The sequence below is a fragment of the Ornithodoros turicata genome, chromosome 1, assembly GCF_037126465.1.
Source record: "Ornithodoros turicata isolate Travis chromosome 1, ASM3712646v1, whole genome shotgun sequence".
Classification (NCBI taxonomy): domain Eukaryota; kingdom Metazoa; phylum Arthropoda; class Arachnida; order Ixodida; family Argasidae; genus Ornithodoros; species Ornithodoros turicata.
Window position 1 is genome coordinate 105,009,823 of NC_088201.1, and position 25,530 is coordinate 105,035,352.

The 25,530-nt window shown below is 44.6% G+C and overlaps 1 protein-coding gene across 1 annotated transcript; it reads right to left on the minus strand.

The window, feature by feature from the left end:
• Positions 1-999: 999 nt before the first annotated feature.
• On the minus strand, positions 1,000-25,057 carry LOC135367343 (uncharacterized). Its single transcript, XM_064600562.1, has 4 exons — positions 24,946-25,057; positions 7,417-7,505; positions 4,309-4,407; positions 1,000-1,217 (listed from the first exon to the last, which is right to left on the minus strand). The coding sequence occupies exons 1-4, from the start codon at positions 25,007-25,009 to the stop codon at positions 1,074-1,076; spliced, it is 396 nt and encodes a 131-aa protein (XP_064456632.1). The 5' UTR covers positions 25,010-25,057; the 3' UTR covers positions 1,000-1,073.
• Positions 25,058-25,530: the final 473 nt, after the last annotated feature.

Here is a 25,530-nt window from a genome sequence, read left to right on the forward strand (position 1 = left end):
TCCTCCACAAAATATGATGCATTAGCATAGCTCATTGTCGTACGGTACTCACGATCTCTGTTTGCGATATGGTTTTATTGCTTGCTTCAGGTAAACCCGACTCTAAGTGAGGAGGTGGGGCAAGATAATGAAAACTTTGAGGCGAAAAGTCTCCACAAACATCTCCTTTACTACGGCATGATCCATTCGCTTGGCAAATAAACCGTCTGGAGTTTCGAAAGCCAATATTTCCTTTCAGCAGTTACTGCTCAAAGGCCTGTGTACGTGCTTTCTCCCGGTTCTCTGTTCATCCCCGCATCCTGACCTATGACGTCGGGATTCGTGAGGACAAGTCCCGAAATTCCGGGCCTGGAACAATCTCCGCGTTGATTCCAAACAGTAGCCTTGACGGATTTAACTTTGCATGATCGGGACCAAGAAGCCTGGGCTTCAGCTTGTTTCATTGGTTTCTGGGCATTGTCCTCGTCTCGAACCATCGGTGTTTTCGCCACATTAAGACCCGTGAAACCGAGGGGCGGGTATACATTTTCGCTATTCAACGTCTGTCTGTACCTGAGTCGGGCTGTGACCAGCACTCCCTTCTTGCAGTCCACAATTCCACAGTGGACGACTCTGCGTTATAGGTTTCCAGTCCCCCGCAGATCTGATTGATTGATTGATTGATTGAACGATTTTAAAAATGTATATGGAGACGTGAGACCCTACAAAGTTGGGGCAGCTTACTCAGGTCGTCGTCCTTGAATATGTATTGGTTGTGCGCAATAAGGGTACGCACGTTTGAGCATGCACGCTTGGCCCCCTGGCGCAAGTATGAGCTCTAGAACAGCCATCAGCGCACTCTGAATATACATCAAACGTAATGTAATGAAGATGTTGATTTATTGCGAGTTACCAGGACTAATATTGCAAATCGTTACCAGCAGTGTCTTCACAAAACGAAATAACTAATGTTGCCGACAAATCATATGAACGGAAGTCTAAAGAAAATTGCCTCACATAGTTTTCCCGCTTTATTCGTATATTTCCCGCGTACAAATATTTTTAAATGCCACGTGTGATGTTCGTAATGTATATCAGCACGGCAGCTTCGTGGTCGTAGCTTTTTCTGGTGGAGAGGTTACGGCGGTCTGGTTTGTGTCACACCATACAGATGGCTTTCTACCACGGCTGTAGACGCATGTTCCTGTCCTTGAGCGAAAGTCTTTCGTTACGCTGTCCTGTGGAGCAAGACAAAAATGAAAAAAAAAAAAATAAAGGAAAATGAAGAAGAATAACGGGGTTGACAAACGCACTACGAAATACATTTACAACGACGATCACAACACTTTGTTTATAGCCTTCGAATACGTTATTGTTTCTGCAGGGGTTCCAGCCGGTAAATAAATTGAATGAGACATATAACGTGTGTATAATATAGCTATAATGGTGCCTTGATCTTCTATTTTTTCTTTACGGCCATCACCATCTTCACTATCATGATCATAAACATAATTATACTTCTTCCCAACTAGGTCTTCATGACATTCCAAAATACTGAAGTAGAGGGGTTCGGTAGATCAGAACGTAAATAAGCCATCAAAGGGGCTGGTTGGTACAGCTCCCGTCGACCTTAATAATAACACTGGAAATAAGTCGGTATCATTTCCGAGTGCGATAACAATCACCCTTGGGTTAGTGGGGGAATGTTAAGTGAACAAAATCGTTGCAATAAATTAACCGAAGAATTTTGTTCCATCGGGATTTCCTCATGGCCCCAAGTGTTGCTGTAATGGCGCTCGGATACGAGACCATATTTTTTCCGTTGTGTTATTAAGAATGACGCGAGCTGTACATTATTGAAATATAAAACATAGCGACGACGGACACACAAATGGAGACGCACAACACGGTGAACGTGGAACTTTCAACCTTCACTAGAATGGCCAGAAAAAAGGAAACAACACAAGATCAACAGCGCCCTTGAGCACTCGATAATTGTTAACGGTATGGCTGATAAGGTGTGTTTGTTTGGGGTGATGGAGGGCGCTGTTGATCTTGTGTTGTTTCCTTTTTTTCTGGCCATTCGTAATAAAGGTTTAAAGTTTGACGTCCCTGTGTTATATATCCCTATTTTCACCGTGAAGGCAGTTTCTGCTTCCGTCTTCACTACGTTCTTCTTTTTTTCGGCCAGTTTTTTTGAAATTTTAATGAAATCATCGAAATCTTATTTGTCACTTTCCGTCCTGCGCAACATACACTTTCTCCCTCAACTGGAAGAGATGTACGTACGCATGATTTACAGTCTAGTGGGTACGTGGTAGTATCTTCCGTTTGTGTAAGCAGCTATGCAACAGTGGTATTCGCTAACGATACGAGCCACTGTGTGTGAGCACTACAGCGACCACAGCGACCCTTGATTAGTAAAAAAGATCGGCAACGGCAAGGTGAACAGGAGGAAAATTCCAACAAACAGCGACAAACATTACTCTTTTGAACTGGAGGAATTTTACTCTCTCGGATTTTACGCTGTGGAAGGGAATGTAACATCTATACAACAAATCTTTGTGAGGCATATAATTCCCCTATTTCACATCCGTTCTCACTCCCCGAGAGCGTTGGCTATGGCTGCGAATGTAGGTTTGGCCATGAACTGCCAGAATGACTGCATCCGTTGATTTGCATTTATTCAATTCGTTTCCTTAACTCCAATTGTCGCTTGTGTTTTGACATGGATTAGGAAGTAGACAGGGGGGGGGGGGGCTATTTATTTTGACAGGAAAGTCGACCAGAAGGGACGGCTTGCTATTTGTTAGTGGCTAATCAAGTTCATGGGGTAGTCAGAGCAGACGACTTTATTATCCTACAATGAGGTACGATCCACGTTGCAATATACAAGCTATCCAAATGCAAAGGAACATGACATGGGGGCTCAACTTACGTGTAAATGTAGTTCCAATTTCATTTCATTTTTAATACCTTGACACCCCTACAGGGGTGCTTGACAACAATTTTTAATTAAGAACAAGAAAATAACAATTAATTAATTAACAACAATTATTATTATGATTATTATTGTGACATGGGGATTCACTACTGCATGGGATACAGTCTGCTTCTGACGTAATGCGAATGCACTGTTTTTGTTTTGACTTTCCTGGGATTAATTCACTAGCCGTGATCGACGTACTTCCTTGTTTATGCTATATGTGTTAATATCAGTCCATCACATCCCTTGTCAATACCATGTATAGATAAGACGCGACATTTCCCCACTGATTTAAATGCAATCGGATAGCGAGAGCAAGAACAGTGTAATCGCCGTGTGGTATTCCGCCGCAGCTCCCGCATTATTTAGGGCAATTTCCTTCGTGCGGCCTCAATAGAATCTTTAGTACCACTGTCTCTATTGGTAATCCATATAACATGTATCGGCAACATCACTGCATGTTCTATAAAACCATATACTTATATTTGTATAAGCAACATATATTTGTCACTTGTCCCTCCGTTCGCGGTGTAGCTTGGCCTGCCAACACCGGCTACTGCATTCTTTATCCACACACGGAGAGAGCTCATCTCGGATTGGTCAGTCGGCTCACGTGACAGAGCAAGCATGTTGCCACTTCCACTACACTTTCACGCATTGGAAAGTTACTAGTGCGAAAGAGTACACCGCAATTAGTCCGGTTTAGAGGCATTATGTACTACTAGATGCATTATGGCCGATAATTTACGAAAAACGACTACACTCAGCAACGTACGAGAGAGCATAAAAAAAGAAATGCCCCTTGTGTATACGCCCAACTCGGCTGGTAACAAGGAGAATAAAATATGGCGGACTAGAACGCATACTCACCTCTCGATGTTCCAAGGCTAAATCCCGTAAGGTACCCCACACACACCTTTAATACTTGTTTACTGCCACTCTAGCACTGTGCTGGCGACTTTCATTGAGACAGCAGGTTTGGCCTCACAACGGGTGTGGATTAGTTGCCTTTTCCCGGCGGTGTCAATCGGGTATGGGTGCTGTCTACCGTCGGCGGCAGCGCAGCGCGTTTGGCACAGTACACGGCGCTGCAATCCGAGTCGCTTTTTCTTGGATTGGATTGATCACGCTATGCACACATGATGCAATCTAAATTCTAATCGTAGGGAACCACTCTACACGCGTTTACAGCAGTTCAACTGAAAACAGCTGTGGGTTCACTGCTTTCTATTAATGAAATCAAGCGCGAGCGGTGGCAGCGCTGTTGGGGATGGTGCGAACAGTTTGCGGTTAGGCGCGAGGCATCCATGTATAGTGGGTGGTAAAGGAGTGTTCAGACTTACCCAACATGGCGTGGATTCCTCAAAATAGCCGTAGAGAATCGGTACAGATCCCCGGTTGCAGTAGTAACGGCACTTGTGTGGATAGTAGGGGATGTTGCCCTAAAAGGGTACAAATTCATCAGTGTCAGTTGTTCGCAACAATAACAAATAAGCTCACACAGACGAGAAGGAACGTTATTTTTGTTCAAAGTCTCACTTGTTCTTCACAGTTTTTCACAAGATTATCACACCTGCACAGTACAGATAGCTCGTGGCTTCAGGTCGTAGGACAGCTGATTATCACTGCAGTCGCGTCGTGGCTGACCTCGAAGTTCACTGCTGAGGTACATTCTGTGTCAATTTCTGTCGATGAGAGCAGATGACCAGAACGAAGACAATATCCGGGCGTTTTTTTTTTGTTTTTTTTGTGTGTGTTATGTATAGTTTTCGCTTTGCTTACTGAGACAAACATATATGTGTGTGTGTTTTCTTAACGCAGCTATACCATGAATAAAACACATGGATATATGGCTGCAGAGATATAGTGACTTCGCAAATATTCCGTCGCATCACTTCAAACTCTCTGGTGTTTAACATGGCTGAGCTTGTGGAGGTCGACGCCAATGTTCCACAGGACACTCCCATCTCAGGTACTGAATATACTGGGTGTTTCAGAAGGTGCCTCCTCCGGCCAAATAATTCGTGAACATGTGGCGCCGTCGAAGAACCCTGCATTTGGGTAAAGATCCTTGGGACGTCGGCCATAAACAGAGTAGTGAGCGACTCATTTGCATACGCTCAATATGTAAATGAACAACCCAACTTGTTTTATCTTACTTCACAGGCTTTCGGAACCACTGTTTTACGTATTGGGACCAACTAGAAACATTGTAACAACAACAAGAACAAGCACACACACACACACACACACACAAAAGAAACACGTCGACACTTAGTGATTTTTTCGAGTAATTAATCGGTTCCCGTTGACATATTTCTTTCGCGGTACGGTGCACAAATGCGCACTTTTGGATGATCTACCCGGCTGTCAATTTCGTGTTAATAAATGCTCACGTGTGTTGAAATATCAATCGCTGAATTTCGCTATGCAAATGAGCCGAAACAAGAACTACACACATTTCGAGTGCAGAAATAACGCGACCTTCGTCTTATCTGGTTCGGAGAGCGGGCTATCTGGCCAACAGATTAGCTCCTACCGCAATCAGCTCCATCGCTCCAAAGCACATGGCCCTCTCAATTGCCTGTCGCTGTGTCTGCGCTCGGAAAGTGCGTAGTTCTTGTTTCAGCTCATTTGTGTAGCGAAATTCAGCGATGGATATTTCAACAGACGCGTGCGCGTTTAAGGGTTTTTAAACGTGGAATGGCTTTCAACGAGGGAAATCTCCCGTTATGTTATCCCGATTTTGCGCGAAATCCCGAAGTGAAGAGTTCATTAATAAATTTTAGGTAATTAATTATCTTGTAGTTACATACTTTTTTCGAGAGAATGTTCGCCTGGCCACATAACTCAGCTGCAAAAACGGCATCTAGTTTGCTGTGCTATTTTCTTTATAAAAATTCTGCAACAAAAAAATAAGAAATAAAAAACCCAATACAGAGTGTCCCACCGAAAAACGGCCAGGGGCTAAAGAGAAAAACGGAGTACTCTACACATATTGAACCAACTGTACGTGCTTGGCAGTTGTGTGGTCTATCCAAATTTTTTTTCATCTTCTCTTGTCAACTAATTAGCGGTAATTAATTAACTTTTTAATTATCCATTTCAGCTCTCAGATGTCAATGAAGAAGTTGTAATACATGTCGAAAAAGATGCAACTGAAGTTGTTCTAGGTTGCTATGGCTTGTGTTTCGTTTTTACCCGAGTTCAAAAATTTGTTGCAGAAGCCGCGCGCACCACAGAGCGCTCCCCATAATTCGGCGTCCGCGCGCGACGATTGCAGTGCACTCTGATAGGTGTGCTGTGAAACAGGTGAAATATCTTCCTCTTTTGTGACCTGGCCCAAGGATAGTCTCCAAGCGCTAATCTCAATGTCAATGTACGCCGGAGGGCGCTGGGACCGTTGCGCGTGGGTGCCGGATTATGGGCAGCGATCTGCGGTCCGCCCGGCATCTGAAACCAACTTTTAAACCCGGGAAAAAACGAAACCACAAGCCACAGCGACTTCGAACCACTTTAGGTGTGTCTTTTTTGGACATGAACTACAGCTATTGACATCTGAGAGCTAAAACCGATAAATGAAAAGTTAGAAAATTGATTACCGCTAATTATTTGACAAGGGGGAGATGAAAAAAATATTTTTGAATAGACCACACAACTGCCAAGCACGTACAGTTGGTTCCATTTGGGTAGAGCACTCTGTTTTTTCTTTAGCCCCTGGCCCTTTTTCGGTGGGACAACCTGTATATTTTTTTTACTTAAGCACACCAATGCAGCGACAGTTTTGACAACGGTTCGTCTCTTTCACCCCTCGGAATCCGCCCCAGCGTATATGACAACCATATGAAACTTCCTTTTTTTTTCTTTTTTTTAACTTTTTGGTCCTAAATATTACCCAAAGGGGAGAAAGGGTGCAGGTAAGCCGGTAGTGAAGCATCATGACAGCCGCGCAACAGATAATCTTCGTGACGTCTCTCTTTCTGTGCGCGTCTCCCTGCCTTTCGGTTCTCATCGCACGTCAAAATATTGTGTTCATTTGTATTTTCTGTCTTCGTTTCCACGCTTGTATAACGCTGTGATCATTAATGTTGAGGCGTGTTCTAATAAAGGAGGCAGACACTTCTAGTCCCGCGGTCAGGCGCTGACTCAACCTCTTTCACAATAGAGAGTTTTATTGCGTCGTAGGCTATCTTCTTTGTGAACGTAACGGATAGGATTGGTGGTTCTGCGCACGCGCAAAACATAAAGCGAGCTTCGCGCAGTTCGCAAAACCACCACTCTGTTTCTTAGCGTACTATGCATTAAAACTCTTTATTCGCGCTTATCATGAATTAGATGATGGTCCCAGCGATGGCAGTGGCCGGTAGAAATGCTGCCGCTTGTGAGGAACACGAATATGAGCTGTAGTTGTTGTTTTAGCGTTACGCTGTCTTAATATCTAGTGCACTTACCCGATGTTCTTGTGATAGCTTCCTCTCCTCATGACAACCGTACTGCACACGTTGCCCTTTTGAGTTGGTTTCCACGGGTTCAGTTGCCGCTGTAAAACAAATACATCCTATGATGCATAATGTAAAACCCCGAGACTAGGGAACACGAAAGGACAGACACATGCGTTGTGTCTGTCCTTTCGTGTTCCCTAGTCTCGGGGTTTTACATTATGCATCATTTTCACCAGCTCGCTTGCTTCCTAGCTATTTTTTGATTGTCACATCCAATGATTCAGTCCACATCCAATGTTGATGCTTCAGAGACTAAGCTTTATCTCTGTCAGCAGCCACTGACTATCCTTGCGTTTGCTGACCAAGAGGGAGGGAGGCTCCAACTCCTGGATGCGGGCCAATAGGAGGACGCGGAGGGCAGGCACTTCCCAAGCCTCTGCCATCCGCCAGAAGCTCCCGTTTACGCAATGGTCCAGGGAAAATGGCGGGCGCTTAAACCACGTGATCTCCAGGAGCCACTCACAGCGTCCCCGAGCTGCTGCGCGGGAAAAAAGTTGGGGCCCAGTGCGCATGCGCAGACCGACCTCCTTTCTCAACCTCCTCCCCCTTCTCTCGTCTGGTTTTTCGTCTCTCCTCTCGTCCCCCCTACCCCCCAGCCTCGTCCGTTTGTCTTCGGCGATTGCTGTACAGCAACGATCATGCTGTCCCAAAGCAGACAATCAAAAAGCGATGGTGTATGACAAATCAAGTTTATTTGTCCTCGGGAACTGCCTCGAAAAAGCTACAGTACATATCTTTTTTTGTCTTGTAACAGGCTTCACTGGAGCTTTAGGTGCTTCGACATCGAAGGGCAGTTCAGAAGCCAATGCTGAGCTATGTGCGTCGTCGTTGCCGGTGGCTGCGGGAGAACTAAAACAAAAAAAAATCTATTGATGATCCGTAACTCTGTACGAAAATCACTGCTATGATAGGCAATCGATCTTGATTTCGTATTTGAACACCAAAGCGCATTTGTCACGAATGTTCGTAGATCACAGTGAATGAACGGCTGCGACGTGCATGAGGAGCAACTAGCATAACCACACATAATTTGATTAGCGGCATATCAGAAACGTACAAGTTACGGCAATGCACTGCACAATGAAACGCCGCTAACGTACCGAGTGACTCGTAAATGTTGTACGTAATACACTTAACGTGATAAACCTGCATTACTTCCTTCGGTCACAAAAAAGTAATCAAACTTGTCATACCGTTCACCTGCAGTACGTCGGAAAGAGACTTCCTCTCTGACGATTTCTGCGTCCTTTGGAGGTGCAGGGATTCCATGTCATGTTCGTCTTCCCGCTGTTGTGATGATCAGGTGGATGTGCCATTCCGTTCTCACATTAGCAGTTCGCCACAATCTAAATCTAAAGCATTCAAAACCCTCAAACTACCCCTAGCGTCTGCGTGCACAACGGTTGCAGTCCGAAGTCCGAGAGAACACGCGTGGCCGGACAGACGCGATGTCTCCTCCGTCGTTTTTCTTTCTCCTCCGTTCGACCGATCATTTGGATACGCGCGCCTCAATCAAATGACTCTCGCCCAATCAGCGCGAAGGAAACTGACGCCAGTTCTTGGAGACCAATGAGCATCCAAATATTTATACATATAATGCGCAACCAATCAGAGATCTTCCGAGCTGGCTCGCCTGTGGCGACAATATTTTCGAGGCGGTGCGTTTCGCTTTAGAGCCGGCGGCTGCCTCTGCACTCGCCTAAGAGATGGCTCAGCGTTACCGTTGTTTCCCGTGTCGCAAGGTTCTGCTATGGCGCACCAATTTAACCAACTGCTTTGCTGTCCGTTAACCAGCAGCTGCCGCTGTTTCGCCTGCCGCAAGGCTTCTGCCATGGCGCACCAATCTAATCAACGGCTTCGCCGTCCGTTAAACTTCGTACGCGCGACTCCCGCTTGGCCTCGTTCCCATGTTGACGGATGGCGAAGCCGTTGGTTAGATTGGTGCGCCATGGCAGAAGCCTTGCGGCAGGCGAAATAACGGTAACTACACTCCTGTCTAAGCCTCATGCCATCATCGTGCTGAATATGTTGTTGCTGTTGTTACGTATTTGCAGCCATTGTGGTAAGAACAAGGTCGGGACAAGCTATTGTGAGGAAACGGAATTATTGCGTGATGTATCTCATGAATTCCGCTTCTGATGGAATTTCTGGAAAACCAATCGTACGTAGGACACCATGAATGCTCACACCTTTCGTGGGTAGGGTGGCGGTTACGTAGAAGAGACAAGGCGGCAAATGCATTCGAACTTTTATTGATGGCGAATACGGGTGGTCACTTTGGGGGAACTTTTTTTGTCAGATCCAAGAGCAGTCATGTTGACTTGGTCAAAGCGAAGGAATCTAGCATATTCGCGTGGCGCCTTCCGAGACCCCGGAATTTGCTAGCTAGCAGTGGCGAGTGACCTCATTGGCCCGCGCACGTTCAAGTTCACGTGGTTTAGCAGACCACGGAATCCGAAGACGGGCTATCACGATGCCTCTAGCGTGATCCAAGTGACTAAAACCGCTGGATTCCAGGCACTCACGTTCGGGTGGCAACTAGAGTTCCAAATCCCGAGCCGTTTCTACAATACCGGGATTTCGGTATTTCGAAATTTGGATCCCGGGACGGAATCGGGATTTTTTCACAACTATACCCGGGATGTCGTATAGGGCTGTATCCACTTGCACAACCATGCTATCACAAATTGCGATATAGTTCGCGTCTTCTGTCATCCTCACGGAACATTCTAGTGAGAAAAAGAAGCGCAAAGAAACTGCTCACGGGGCAAGACCTCCGTGTTATATTGAGCATTCGCACAGTGCCAGAATGTCGACTTTGCAATGAAATGCGTCTCTTCTTGTCGTCTGCTATGGAATATCTTCTGGCAGCACCCCAGTATATTTCACGCAGTTTGTAGTGCACGAGATTATACATACTACCTCCTCATCAAAGTACATAAAGACAGCAACCCTGGCCGACCGATAATTTCAGGCGTCAACACACCGACTGAAGACATATCCCTTCTTGTTGACCACTGTATAAAACACATTCCGTTGCTTCTTTCATCATACGTCAAGGACACCAATGATTTCCTAGTCAAAATTAACTCGTTAAATGACAAATTTATTGACTTTAGTAACATGACTCTCGTTACCATGGATGTTGCATCACTATACACCAATATACCACATGACGAAAGTCTTAGCGACGTAGAATCTTACCTCTCTTCCTTCCATTCTGAGATCCTCCAAACTTCTGCCATTATTCACCTTCTTCAATTCGTTCTCCAATATAATAATTTTACTTTTAATGACAACCATTTTGTCCAAGTGCAAGGTGCAGCTATGGGATAACGTGTATCCCAGAACTATGCAAATATTTTTCAATTCGAACAGAATGCACTGGACTCTTTCCCGACGAAATCTCTTGATTTTCTTAGATACATAGATGACATTTTTGTTATTTGGTCTAGTGATGAAGATTCACTGCGCTCGTTTTTTGAACATTTTAACTCTGTTCACGATACGATCAAATTCTCTTGTACCCATTCTAACACGTCGGTAAATTTCCTCGACGTTAATATATCTATACAATCTAGCAAACTTATTACCGACCTTATAAGAAGCCAACCAATAAACGTCAGTATTAACACTTCCAAAGCCACCACCCAAACTTCCAAAAAAGGAATATACCGTACGGCCAATTTACACGCCTTAAGCGCATATGCTCTAACGACAATGCTTTTCTTGAACGCGCTGGAGAAATGTCAGTTGACTTTCAAAAACGCAATTATCCGCCCAAACTGATAGAGAACGCTCTATTAAAATGTAGTTTTTTGCAGAGAGATACATTGCTCTGCCATCAGCCTATTAAACAGCGCGATGATATTGCTTTCGTTACCTTCTACAACAAAACATTGAACAACGCTGGATCCATTTTTGAACGTCATCTGAACATACTGCACAACGATGAAAAACTTAAAAGATATTTTCCCAACTGCTCCAGTTGTAACTTTCCGCAGATCTCGCAGTATTCGCTACATCCTCACCTCCTCGCGCTTAATGCGGCACAAACCGGGTTGCTCTCCTTGCTATAAAACACGCTGTCAAACATATCATTTCATAAGCCCATATACATCTATCTCTAGTAACGCTAATTCCTTTACATTCAAGATCCGACAGTCTTTACACTGCAATTCATTTAATTTATGCTATTTAATTATGTGCAAAAAATGCAACGTCCAATATATTGGTAAAACATCAAACTCCATGCGAGAAAGATTTTATGCCCACAAATCTGACATAGTTAATAATCGCCTCACCCCTGTCTCCGTACACTTTAATGCATCGGGACATGACTTAAATACTCATCTATCAATTGTACTCCTTGAATCCGGATATACAAATGACAAAACGAAAAAATCGCGAATCCTACCTGATCTCCCTTCAGCCACATGGGTTAAACATATAGGCTGGCCCGTTACAGTTGTTCAACTTTTAATTATGCTTCAAGTGGGTCGTCCTTCCGTTATCCAAGAAGTGTGGATGTTGGGGGTGGATGTGTTTGAGGCCGGCGGGAGGGGGCGGTTGGCAGCGCGGCCGACTGGCGACCGCAGAGCGACCTTGAGCCTTCCCCGAAACTCCCGGTTGCAGGGAGCATATGAAGGGTCACCTTGCGTTTTTTCGGCTGTCCGCGCTGTGAACATTCCCCTGTTTTGTGTCTGTGACCAGACTTGTACGTAACGGGTAACGGGTAATTGCGTTACTAGTAATCAATTACTTTTATGAGTAATTTGTAACGTAATCGATTACTTTTGGGGCCCAGTAATTTTTTGAGTAATTCAATTACAATTTTCAGTAATCAATTACCAAATAATCGATTACTTGGAAAGAATCCACATTGTTCGGGACGACGCACACACACATATATGGGATGATTCACCGCCGCGAGAAGACAAAACCAACTGCCCTCTGCAAGTTCGGTGCAAGGCAGCTGTCTTATCTCTAGGACTATCCCGCAACAATTACTTACCCGAGGACCGCGAGGTCAATTGCCACAGTGTTCCGCACGTGTAGTGTATTTTTGAGTCCACTGTCCTCTCCTCATTCATGTGTACTATCTACCCAGCCTGTATGCAGTAAGTTGGACTGTAGGTTGTACCGTGAACCTTATGAGTCATTTGTGGGAGTTCCAGTTGGGACTCTTTTCACAGAACTCTCAAAACCCTCAACCTCTCGACACATTTTTCACAGAACTCTCGACCCCGATAACCTAATGCCACTCTTGTGACCATGAGCCCCTGTCAGTCTTGTGCGGAATACTGTCGATATCACAACGATGTCGACGATCTGCAATGACTTGTCGCCGTGTCTTGTCTTATGAAATAAATTCTGCTTCAATGCTGACTTCGTTTTTGCTTCGTTTCGCTTCGTTTTTGTTCAGTTTCCTTTTTTGCTTTTGTGGATATCTTTTTTTCTATATCGTTTTCTCAGATATCGAAAGTAATTGGCAAAGTAACGCGTTACTTTTCAAGGCGTTACTTCATTACTTTTTCCGGCAAGTAATTTGTAACGGTAAAAAATTACTTTTTCGTACAAGGTAACGGTAATCAATTACTTTTTTTTAGTAACGTGTACAAGTCTGTCTGTGACACATGACCCTGGCCTGTAGCTTTTGGTCTTGCCCGGTCTGCTTTGCTTTTTACTTATTTTACTTATTGTTTTTCAACTCCCTCAGCTAGATAAATATATTCGATTGTGTTTTTGCTTTTCTATTTCCCTTTCTCCCTCCCTTTCTACTGGTATACGTATACGTCCTGTTCTACGACTACTCTTTAACCTGATGAAGTGCAGCCTTTGCACGAAGGCCTTGTTAATCTTAATTGTAATAAAGTGTTCCTACCCGTTTTGCCTTACCTCAGTGTTTTCTGAAAAGGCTGTCTGCATTTTCTCTCTTTACTTTCAAATATATGATATATATATATATCGTATATATAGAACAAATAGGTTAATATATCAGACGGCTACGAAGTTGAATAAAAGTGAAATTATAAGACTTGGACTACAGATTACAGGAACGTTAACAAAAACTAATTTATTTATTGGGCAATTTAACACATAGATTAAAAAAAGAATGGTCGACGTTTCGACAGTGGCACTGTCGAAACGTCGACCATTCTTTTTTTAATCTATGTGTTAAATTGCCCAATAAATAAATTAGTTTTTGTTAACGTTCCTGTAATCTGTAGTCCAAGTCTTATTATTTCACTTTTATCGTATATATATATATATATATATATATATATATATATATGTTTATAAGTCCCAAACGTCGCCACACCAGCATTGGACAGCTGTTTCGGCCTCATTGGGCCTTCATCAGCAGTGCGTAGGTGGGCGACGTTTGTGCGAGCGGAGTCGGAAGGTCACGTGGAACGTGATGTCCTCCCGTCAGGGTGAGGAACTCACCTCTGAAAGCCCACTGCGAAGCCAGTAAAGTATTAAGTGAAAAAAAAATAGCATAGGTTCTTTGGCTGCACGTTGAACATATGTTTATAAGTCCCAAACGTCGCCACACCACATTGGACAGCTGTTTCGGCCTCATTGGGCCTTCATCAGCAATGCGTAGGTGGGCGACGTTTGAGCGACTTTACTGGCTTCGCACTGGGCTTTCAGAGGTGAGTTTCTCACCCTGACGGGAGGACATCACGTTCCACGTGACCTTCCGATGCCACTCGCTCAAACGTCGCCCACCTACGCATTGCTGATGAAGGCCCAATGAGGCCGAAACAGCTGTCCAATGCTGGTGTGGCGACGTTTGGGACTTATAAACATATGTTCAACGTACAGCCAAATAGCCTATGCTATTTTTTTTTTCACTTAATACTTTACTGGCTTCGCACTGGGCTTTCAGAGGTGGGTTTCTCACCCTGACGGGGGGACATCACGTTCCACGTGACCTTCCGACGCCACTCGCTCAAACGTCGCCCACCTACGCATTGCTGATGAAGCCCCATGAGGCCGAAACAGCTGTCCAATGCTGGTGTGGCGACGTTTGGGACTTATATGTTCAACGTGCAGCCAAACAGCCTATGCTTTTTTTTTTTTTTTCTTAATACTTGACTGGCTTCGCACTGGGCTTTCAGAGGTGAGTTTCTCACCCTGACGGGAGGACATCACGTTCCACGTGACCTTCCGACGCCACTCGCTCAAACGTCGCCCACCTACGCATTGCTGATGAAGGCCCAATGAGGCCGAAACAGCTGTCCAATGCTGGTGTGGCGACGTTTGGGACTTATAAACATATGTTCAACGTGCAGCCAAAGAGCCTATGCTATTTTTTTTCACTTAATACTTTACTGGCTTCGCACTGGGCTTTCAGAGGTGAGTTTCTCACCCTGACGGGAGGACATGACGTTCTACGTGACCTTCCGACGCCACTCGCTCAAACGTCGCCCACCTACGCATTGCTGATGAAGGCCCAATGAGGCCGAAACGGCTGTCCAATGCTGGTGTGGCGACGTTTGGGACTTATAAACATATGTTCAACGTGCAGCTAAAGAGCCTATGCTATTTTTTTTTTCACTTAATACTTTACTGGCTTCGCACTGGGCTTTCAGAGGTGAGTTTCTCACCCTGACGGGAGGACATCACGTTCCACGTGACCTTCCGACGCCACTCGCTCAAACGTCGCCCACCTACGCATTGCTGATGAAGGCGCAATGAGGCCGAAACAGCTGTCCAATGCTGGTGTGGCGACGTTTGGGACTTATAAACATATGCTCAACGTGCAGCCAAAGAGCCTATGCTATTTTTTTCACTATATATATAGATAGATATAGATACTCATGGAACGATGCGGCAGCACCAGAGGACACTTGTTTCGCCGTGTTTGCGGCTCGTCACCCCTGGGTAGCTGCGCATCGTTCCGAATTGGCAAACCAGGAGTCACTCAGCGAGCGATATACACCTGGCAGGGTGACTGAGCACTCCTCAATGCCACAGTGCAAGCCAGTGAATTATAATAAGAGAAAAAGCCATTAAAGAGACAAGTAAATGACACTCGACGTGTTTGAAATTCAAAATTACAGATTAAGATGGCTTCTATGGCTGCACGCAGAGAAACAGATACTCATGGAACGATGCCACAGCACCAGAGGACACGTGTTTCGCCGTGCTTGCGGCTCGTCAGCTCTGGGTAGCTGCGCATCGTTCGGAATTTGCGAACCAGGGGTCGCTCAGCGAGCGATATACACCTGGGAGGGTGACTGAGAACTCCTCAATGCCACAGTGCAAGCCAGTGAATTATAATACAGGAAAAAAGCCATTAAAGACACAAGTAAATGGCACTAGACGTGTTTGAAATTTGAAACTTTGAAATTTCAAACTAGTGTCATTTACTTGTTTCTTTGCTGGCTTTTTGCCTGTATTATATGTATATATATATACATATATATATATGTATATATATATATATATATATATACATATATATACATATATATATATATGTATATATATATATATATATATATATATATATAGTTCAAAAAAAAGACGCGGAAACAGATTTTAGGGAAGTTAAAAACACTAGTTTATTACATGGGGAGACGTTAAAAAGAAAAATGGGCAAGGGGTCGACGTTTCGACAGTGGCACTGTCTTCGTCAGGACAAAAGATGCGTAGCTGATTACACATTTCTTAAATAGGTTTGCTACATGACGTCATAATCGGTACGGGCACGCCACAGGCGTTTGTCAGTGAGTCAGATTCGGGAATATTCCAGAAGGTCAAATCCGGGTGGTGATGTCATTCGCCGTAGGTCACTGTCCGCTTTGGGGAAAATTCCGGGCAGGGTGAGCGCTGCTTCAAAGTCTGCTGAAAAAAAAAAAAAGAAAGAAAGCAAAACAGAAGGGAAACGAAAAGGAGGAATGTGTAGCTCATCTAGGCGGCCAAATTTCTTACCGTTGAAAGTGCTCCCAGGTCTTCGTTAATGGTTGATTGGAATTTGTAAATGAGATAAGATTCGCGTTGTTCCCTGCACCGATCTGAGCTAAAATTTGACTGGAGAATAAAAAGTGACACGTTATTTAGTGAATGACCTGGTTGTTTGAAATGGCGAGAGACCGGGAGGTTTGGCTTTTTGGTAACGTCAGATCGGTGGTTGTTGAACCTGATCCGAAATGATGTTTTAGTCTGACCTATGTATTGTGCTTGGCACATGCCGCACTGAATGACATAAATGACGTTAGATGAATTACAGTCGAAGTCACCATTAATTTTGACGGAAAAATTGGAATTAGTACTTTTAAGTGTTTGGGTGCTTTGCATTAATTTGCATATTTGACACCTTCGACCATCGCACGGGTGACAGCCGTTTCCTGGATGCGCTGCTTTGCTAACTTTAGAGCTAACTAGATTATCGTGCAGGTTGCGCGCGCGCCTGTAGGTTACCCGCGGTGGCTGAGGGAAAATTTGTCCCATGCGCTCTGATTGGAGAAGGATACTATGATGACGGTTTAGTATATTGTTAACGCTTGGAATATTGCTGCTAAATGTTAAGATGAGGTTTACGGAACCATTATCTAACACGCGTTTGTGGTTTTCGAACAGGGATTTGCGATCTGCTTTGCGGGCTTTGTTTAGAGCGTCGTCAACAAGCTAGGTGGAAATTGACGACCGATGAATGTTTCCCTAAGTTGAGCTAGATTTCTGTCCAAGTCATCGTCACTGGAACAGATTCGCCTGTATCGAAGTGCTTGGCTGTAAGGGATGGCAAGTTTAGTATGACGCGGGTGACAACTGTTAAATGCTAGATACTGTTGAGAGTCCGTAGGTTTACGGAACAGGTTTGTGGACAAGGCCCCGTTGGTTAACTTTACTTGGACATCGAGAAAGTTAACAGTTAAAGGGGAATAAGAATGGGTGAACTTGATGGCCGGATGTGCTTTGTTAAAGTCGCTGATAAATGTGATTAGGTCATCTTCTGAGTGTGGCCACACCATGAAGATGTCGTCGAGGAACCGTTTGTAAAGCGTGGGCTTCTTCAGGCGCTTAGACAGAAATTCTTCCTCTAGAGCTCCCATAAATATATTTGCGTAGTTAGGTGCCATTTTTGTACCCATAGCCGTGCCATGAACTTGCAAGTAGTGCTTACCGTCAAATTCGAAGTTGTTATTTTTCAGAATAAGATTGAGAAATGTGCATAGGACACAAGGATCGTATGAGGTATCAGAATATTTTGAAAATGCCCTTTCAGCTGCAGCAATGCCATCCTCGTGGGGGATGTTAGTATATAGAGAGGAAACGTCTAGCGTGACTAGCAAACTGGAAGAAGGAGGCTGACATTCACTTAGAACTTGAAGAAAGTGATTGGTGTCCTTAATATAGGATGGTAGTTTAGGAGGTATATCTTTAAGAAGGTGGTCAACAAAGCTTGAAATGTTCTCGGTAGCTGTACCGTTGCATGAAACTATTGGGCGCCCTGGATTTCCAGGTTTATGGATTTTAGGGAGCATATAAAACCTGCCCGCTGCGGGGTCTTTGGGGAGTAGATAATCGTATAGGGTGGAATCTATCTTTTTACTTGCTTTTAGATCTTTTAGACTGCGGATAATATAAGCCGTAATTTCCTCTGTAGGGTCAGCCTCGAGGAGTTTGTAGAACGATGCGCACGATAATTGCCGGATACCTTCGTTAATGTAGTTTTCTTTGTCCATTACTACGATTGCACCACCTTTATCAGCTTTTTTAATGACTATGTCACTGCGGTCCCGAAGTTCAGAAAGGCTGCGCTGCTCAGCCGGCGTTAGATTTGGCTTGGATAAATTTTCCCTCAGCCACCGCGGGTAACCTACAGGCGCGCGCGCAACCTGCACGATAATCTAGTTAGCTCTAAAGTTAGCAAAGCAGCGCATCCAGGAAACGGCTGTCACCCGTGCGATGGTCGAAGGTGTCAAATATGCAAATTAATGCAAAGCACCCAAGCACTTAAAAGTACTAATTCCAATTTTTCCGTCAAAATTAATGGTGACTTCGACTGTAATTCATCTAACGTCATTTATGTCATTCAGTGCGGCATGTGCCAAGCACAATACGTAGGTCAGACTAAAACATCATTTCGGATCAGGTTCAACAACCACCGATCTGACGTTACCAAAAAGCCAAACCTCCCGGTCTCTCGCCATTTCAAACAACCAGGTCATTCACTAAATAACGTGTCACTTTTTATTCTCCAGTCAAATTTTAGCTCAGATCGGTGCAGGGAACAACGCGAATCTTATCTCATTTACAAATTCCAATCAACCATTAACGAAGATCTGGGAGCACTTTCAACGGTAAGAAATTTGGCCGCCTAGATGAGCTACACATTCCTCCTTTTCGTTTCCCTTCTGTTTTTCTTTCTTTCTTTCTTTTTTTTTTCAGCAGACTTTGAAGCAGCGCTCACCCTGCCCGGACCCAAGCAGCACAATGTACTGAAAGTCGGGTGCAATAGGGGTGGACGGGTAGGTGGAAGACCTTGAACATGCTCGTGAAACTAAAGAACATTGATAAGACACATACCGTCCACCCCTATTGCACTCGACTTTCAGTACATTGTGCTGCTAGGGGAATTTTCCCCAAAGCGGACAGTGACCTACGGCGAATGACATCACCACCCGGACTTGACCTTCTGGAATATTCCCGAATCTGACTCACTGACAGACGCCTGTGGCGTGCCCGTACCGGTTATGACGTCATGTAGCAAACCTATTTAAGAAATGTGTAATCAGCTACGCATCTTTTGTCCTGACGAAGACAGTGCCACTGTCGAAACGTCGACCCCTTGCCCATTTTTCTTTTTAACGTCTCCCCATGTAATAAACTAGTGTTTTTAACTTCCCTAAAATCTGTTTCCGCGTCTTTTTTTGAACTTCTGTAAAACTTCGTGGCCGTTTGATAATCCTTTTACCTCACCCTATATATATATATATATATATATATATAAAGAAGGGGGAAAAGCCATTAAAAAATAAGTAAATGATGCTAGACGTGTTTGAAATTCAAACTTACAGATTAAAATGGCTTCTATGGCTGCACGTAGAGAAACAGATACTCATTGAACGATGCGACAGCACCAGAGGACACGTGTTTTGCCGTGTTTGCGGCTCGTCGGCCCTGGGTAGCTGCGCATCGTTCGGGATTGGCAAACCAGGGGTCACTCAGCGAGCGATATACACCTGGGAGGGTGACTGAGCACTCCTCAATGCTACAGTGCAAGCCAGTGAAATATAAAGAAGGGGGAAAAGCCATTAAAAAACTAAGTAAATGATGCTAGACGTGTTTGAAATTCAAACTTACAGATTAAAATGGCTTCTATGGCTGCACGTAGAGAAACAGATACTCATTGAACGATGCGACAGCACCAGAGGACACGTGTTTCGCCGTGTTTGCGGCTCGTCGGCCCTGGGTAGCTGCGCATCGTTCGGGATTGGCAAACCAGGGGTCACTCAAGGAGCGATATACACCTGGGAGGGTGACTGAGCACTCCTCAATGCCACAGTGCAAGCCAGTGAAATATAAAGAAGGGGGAAAAGCCATTAAAAAAATAAGTAAATGATGCTAGACGTGTTTGAAATTCAAACTTACAGATTAAAATGGCTTCTATGGCTGCACGTAGAGAAACAGATACTCATTGAACGATGCGACAGCACCAGAGGACACGTGTTTCGCCGTGTTTGCGGCTCGTCGACCCTGGGTAGCTGCGCATCGTTCGGGATTGGCAAACCAGGGGTCACTCAGCGAGCGATATACACCTGGGAGGGTGACTGAGCACTCCTCAATGCCACAGTGCAAGCCAGTGAAATATAAAGAAGGGGGAAAAGCCATTAAAAAAATAAGTAAATGATGCTAGACGTGTTTACTTATTTAGTTACTTTACTTTACTTACTTACTTTACTTACATTTATTTATTTTTTTAATGGCTTTTCCCCTTCTTTATATTTCACTGGCTTGCACTGTGGCATTGAGGAGTGCTCAGTCACCCTCCCAGGTGTATATCGCTCGCTGAGTGACCCCTGGTTTGCCAATCCCGAACGATGCGCAGCTACCCAGGGCCGACGAGCCGCAAACACGGCGAAACACGTGTCCTCTGGTGCTGTCGCATCGTTCAATGAGTATCTGTTTCTCTACGTGCAGCCATAGAAGCCATTTTAATCTGTAAGTTTGAATTTCAAACACGTCTAGCATCATTTACTCATTTTTTTAATGGCTTTTCCCCCTTCTTTATATTTCACTGGCTTGCACTGTGGCATTGAGGAGTGCTCAGTCACCCTCCCAGGTGTATATCGCTCGCTGAGTGACCCCTGGTTTGCCAATCCCGAACGATGCGCAGCTACCCAGGGCCGACGAGCCGCAAACACGGCGAAACACGTGTCCTCTGGTGCTGTCGCATCGTTCAATGAGTATCTGTTTCTCTACGTGCAGCCATAGAAGCCATTTTAATCTGTAAGTTTGAATTTCAAACACGTCTAGCATCATTTACTTATTTTTTAAATGGCTTTTCCCCCTTCTTTATATTTCACTGGCTTGCACTGTGGCATTGAGGAGTGCTCAGTCACCCTCCCAGGTGTATATCGCTCGCTGAGTGACCCCTGGTTTGCCAATCCCGAACGATGCGCAGCTACCCAGGGCCGACGAGCCGCAAACACGGCGAAACACGTGTCCTCTGGTGCTGTCGCATCGTTCAATGAGTATCTGTTTCTCTACGTGCAGCCATAGAAGCCATTTTAATCTGTAAGTTTGAATTTCAAACACGTCTAGCATCATTTACTTATTTTTTTAATGGCTTTTCCCCCTTCTTTATATTTCACTGGCTTGCACTGTGGCATTGAGGAGTGCTCAGTCACCCTCCCAGGTGTATATCGCTCGCTGAGTGACCCCTGGTTTGCTAATCCCGAACGATGCGCAGCTACCCAGGGCCGACGAGCCGCCAACACGGCGAAACACGTGTCCTCTGGTGCTGTCGCATCGTTCAATGCATCGTTCAATGAGTATCTGTTTCTCTACGTGCAGCCATAGAAGCCATTTTAATCTGTAAGTTTGAATTTCAAACACGTCTAGCATCATTTACTTATTTTTTTAATGGCTTTTCCCCCTTCTTTATATTTCACTGGCTTGCACTGTGGCATTGAGGAGTGCTCAGTCACCCTCCCAGGTGTATATCGCTCGCTGAGTGACCCCTGGTTTGCCAATCCCGAACGATGCGCAGCTACCCAGGGCCGACGAGCCGCAAACACGGCGAAACACGTGTCCTCTGGTGCTGTCGCATCGTTCAATGAGTATCTGTATATATATATATATATATATTAGTATCGAAGAGCTGTCATATGAATGATAAATGACTCCCGCATATAGGGATTATGAGCACACAACACTGCGCGACTACATTATCTATGTTTATTGCATATATGTGTGCCCTGTGTTGGAGAAGTGTGTCTTAATTTTGTGCAGCATAGGGGTCACGGCACATATCCCGGCAACAGAGTTAAAAGTCACATGGGCAGTAAAATACGCAAATTTTTCTTACAGTTTATCATGCAAATTCCTCAAAGACAAATACAGTAGCTTGAAATAAACAGGAAGAGGGCAGTATTCACTGCAAACAAAATTGTTCAGCGCAGTATATATCATACTAAATACAATGAGTCAAAGTTACATTTTGCTCAATCTTTCACAACCATAGTTATACAAATGCATACATTTTGTCATTGCACAATTTAAATAGCAGAAGTCTGAGCAAGGAGCATCTGAACATACTTTTCTTCACGACAAAAATTGATGTTCAGAGGCTGGAACATAGAAGTAAGGACAGACACACGAAGCCTCAAGAAGGACTCAATTTACTGGTAATCCAGAGGATGTGGGTTCGAGTCCTACAGCAGGTACCTTTTCAGTAACTTCCTTTGTTCATTCAGATTTTTCTTGCTCTTGCATTCAGCTGATGCTGATAAGAAGGAGCGCAGAACAACAGACTCCCATTCAGTCCTCTATCCATTTTCTGTGATGATAGGCATCAGTTACATCCTGTATATAGTCTCTTACTACGGTGACGTTTTTCGAACATTGAATAGCCTTTAGGAGGAACACATGAAGCAGCCCATGCATCCATATGCCGATAAATAAGGCCCCTCACATAGTATTCCCCAAGTAACAAAATTGAGGCGTCACCCTGGTTTAGGAGCCGTTCGAGTGTCAGTTTCTGATGTTCCTGTGTTGCAGGGCAAATCAGCATCTTCCACGTTTTACCAAGGAATGTCTTTGGCTCAGGAGGCTTCTCAATCTCATCTGGCATATCTTCCTAAAGAAAATCAAATGTTTTCGCATGTAATACAAGGGCAAATACCGTTATGGATAACTTACAAGTGTAATTGCGGATTGCTTGACCGTCCTTGGCTTGAGGAAGCAATCATGTTGATGAATGTAGCAGGGTTGACATCGGTGTCGGTGAGGGCAAGCGTGATCCTTCTTGCGGAAGTTCTTTGACCTGAAGGCATGAGTTACACATGAAACTGCTTGAAAGGACCATATCGGCTTGTGGCATGATGGTATCCATCCCAGGTAGGTCCCACTGCAGGTTCATTGCCTATTGGGAAAATAAAACTGCAGAGCTTTATTGATGAAGCAATCACAACTTACAGGTCACTTCAACAGGTGAGCTGTACTGGCCGTATGTGCATGACAGAGCGAATGCTGTTCAGCAATGTACTGTACAGCACTTTGTTGAAGAGAATGCATTGCGCAATGTACATGCTGTTCAGGAGCAGGATCTAAGGCAGCTGACTGTGAATCGTGGTAATGAACAGTGGAGCATGGCTACGAGGAGTGTCTCCAGTTCCTAGGGATGCATTTGCTTCAACACATCGTGCTGAGCTATAACCTATAATAATAATTTGAAATGCTACTACAAAGAAAAACGACGGTGGGAAACGCATAAAAAAAAGAAAACGAACGAGGCAAGACTTACCTGTACCAAAATGATCTGCTTGTAGATGGCCACACATACGGTAGCAGCCAGGTGAACATTGGGCGTACGCATATGAATTTGCAGCGTGGAGATAGCCGTGACAATCGCAACTCTGGCCGACGTGCTTGCTGGCAAACGGCGTGCTTGGCCGACTAATTCGTGCGAAGTCGTCGCGTCCGATGCCGTTTCTTCCCGCCATACGTCTCACATGAAATAAGTAGGTAACCTTTAGTTAACTCAAGCCACCGAGTCCGAAACGTGGCGACTTACATTGGTGTTGGTTATCCCAGCAAACGCTTGGCAGTTTGCACACGACACCACATACGAACACGCACTCTCAGAAAGCATGGCCAGTATAACTTTTGAAGAGCAGTATGCGTCAATATAGCCGTGAAGGACTGATATTGCGACGCAACGCCGCAGTTTATCCGTCAAAGCGAAATCTTATGCGACAGGATATAAGAGTAAATCATGCTCTCCGTGCTGTTTACGCATAAAACATCCACCTTTACGCTTACAGTGGGCGCGTTGACGGGTACCATGAATAAAACACACCTTGACGGATACATCGTCAGCCGTTTTGTCGAAGTTTACGCTTAGTAACGGTAAAATTGGATGTAAGCATAAATTTATTCGTTTCGTTTCTGAGAGTGTAGGTTAGTCCAAGTTTGTTGACTAGAAGTCCCTGCGCGTGTTCTACGCATTAGACTGTGCCGCTTTGCGATCTTGAATATCTGGGATTTCGGACCTATGGATTCTTAACTGTGGAATTTCGGGACACCGCACAAGGAACAACCTGTGTCCTTTATGCTCGTTGTGGGGGCCAGAACGCTAGCAAAGTTCAACGAAGCGCACGCAGCTTCAAAGTATCGTGAACGCAGTGGCTTTCTTAAAAGCGTCAAATGCCACGTTGTGAATCAACTGAAGCCGCAACCGCCGACTATTCGTTTCCGCTTCAATTTCGATGTGCCTGTACATATACCTCGTTCGAAACCATTCCCAGGCGCGGACTATACGTGCGAGCTTGTGGGCCTGAGCCCCTCGGAACATTCCTAGGGGGGCAGGTCACGTCCGAGACGTCTACCCAGCAGACACTCGATTATAATGTTTCGAGGAATATCCTAAGGATCGCGTTTCATGCGAGTCATCATGAAAATCCTTGAAAAAATTTGCCTCACAACGTAACAACACGAGAACCCCGACACTCTGCCCGGCCTGTGTGTACGAAATGTTTCCCCTTCCCCCACCAGTGGATTCAACTCTCCGCCTATCCAATCGTAAACTTCGTATTCGCTTCGGTTGTGTTGTTATTCGTTTTGTATATTTCCGTATTCGGTTCAGTTCACCACATTCCCGTTAATATTCACTTCAATTTCAAAATGATTATTTGCAGAGCCCTAGTGCCCTACAGATTGAGAGCAATGCTTATAATAGACGTCACCTACAAAATGGTCGGCGGAAAAAAAGGAGCAGCTATTGAGAGTAGTTCTTACCAGTAATATGAATATTTCTTCCATGAATCACCGGCAGCAAGCACATAACGTACAGCAGCTTCATGTTGCGATGCTAGTCTCCTGTTATGAAATGTAAGGCGCCGTTTGAAACCTTAAGTAATTAATGTCGAAACAATTTCTTGTTTCCTGTTCAATGCTATCCAATTTTCCAATGCTATCTATTACATTATGTACGCAATATAGCAATCTTTCTGGGCTGAGTGACAGCTGACCTTTATAGCGCGGCAAGCCTATCACAAGCGCACAATATAGGTGATTGAGACAAGTGCAACTCTTAATGAACGCGGGAAGCGCTTCAGTCACTATCTATAGTTTTATATCAATCCGTTAATTATACTACTAAAATGCATCACGCGAGGCGACTCATGCGACAGATGCATAAATATAGCAGAATTTGGTTTTAAAATTCGTGACCGTTTGCACCGTTGCGCACGGTCGTGACTAGCCCGCGTGCCCGCAACTAGCCGCCCGAGTCGCTTTTACGTGATTACAGTACAGTCCTCTAACTGGTTTGGAAAAGCGTCGTCTGCTACGCTGGGAGACAACTGGAAGAAATTTAAAAAA

What these genes read in the sequence shown, in the direction of transcription:
- LOC135367343 (XM_064600562.1), bottom strand. Translation starts at nt 25,009, where the DNA reads ATGAAGCTGCTGTACGTTATGTGCTTGCTGCCGGTGATTCATGGAAGA. An exon ending in AAGAAATATTCATATTACTG is followed by an intron (nt 7,506 to 24,945) that starts GTAAGAACTACT and finishes TTTGTTTTACAG; the next exon opens with CGGCAACTGAACCCGTGGAA. An exon ending in AGGAATCCACGCCATGTTGG is followed by an intron (nt 1,218 to 4,308) that starts GTAAGTCTGAAC and finishes CTTGCTCCACAG; the next exon opens with GACAGCGTAACGAAAGACTT.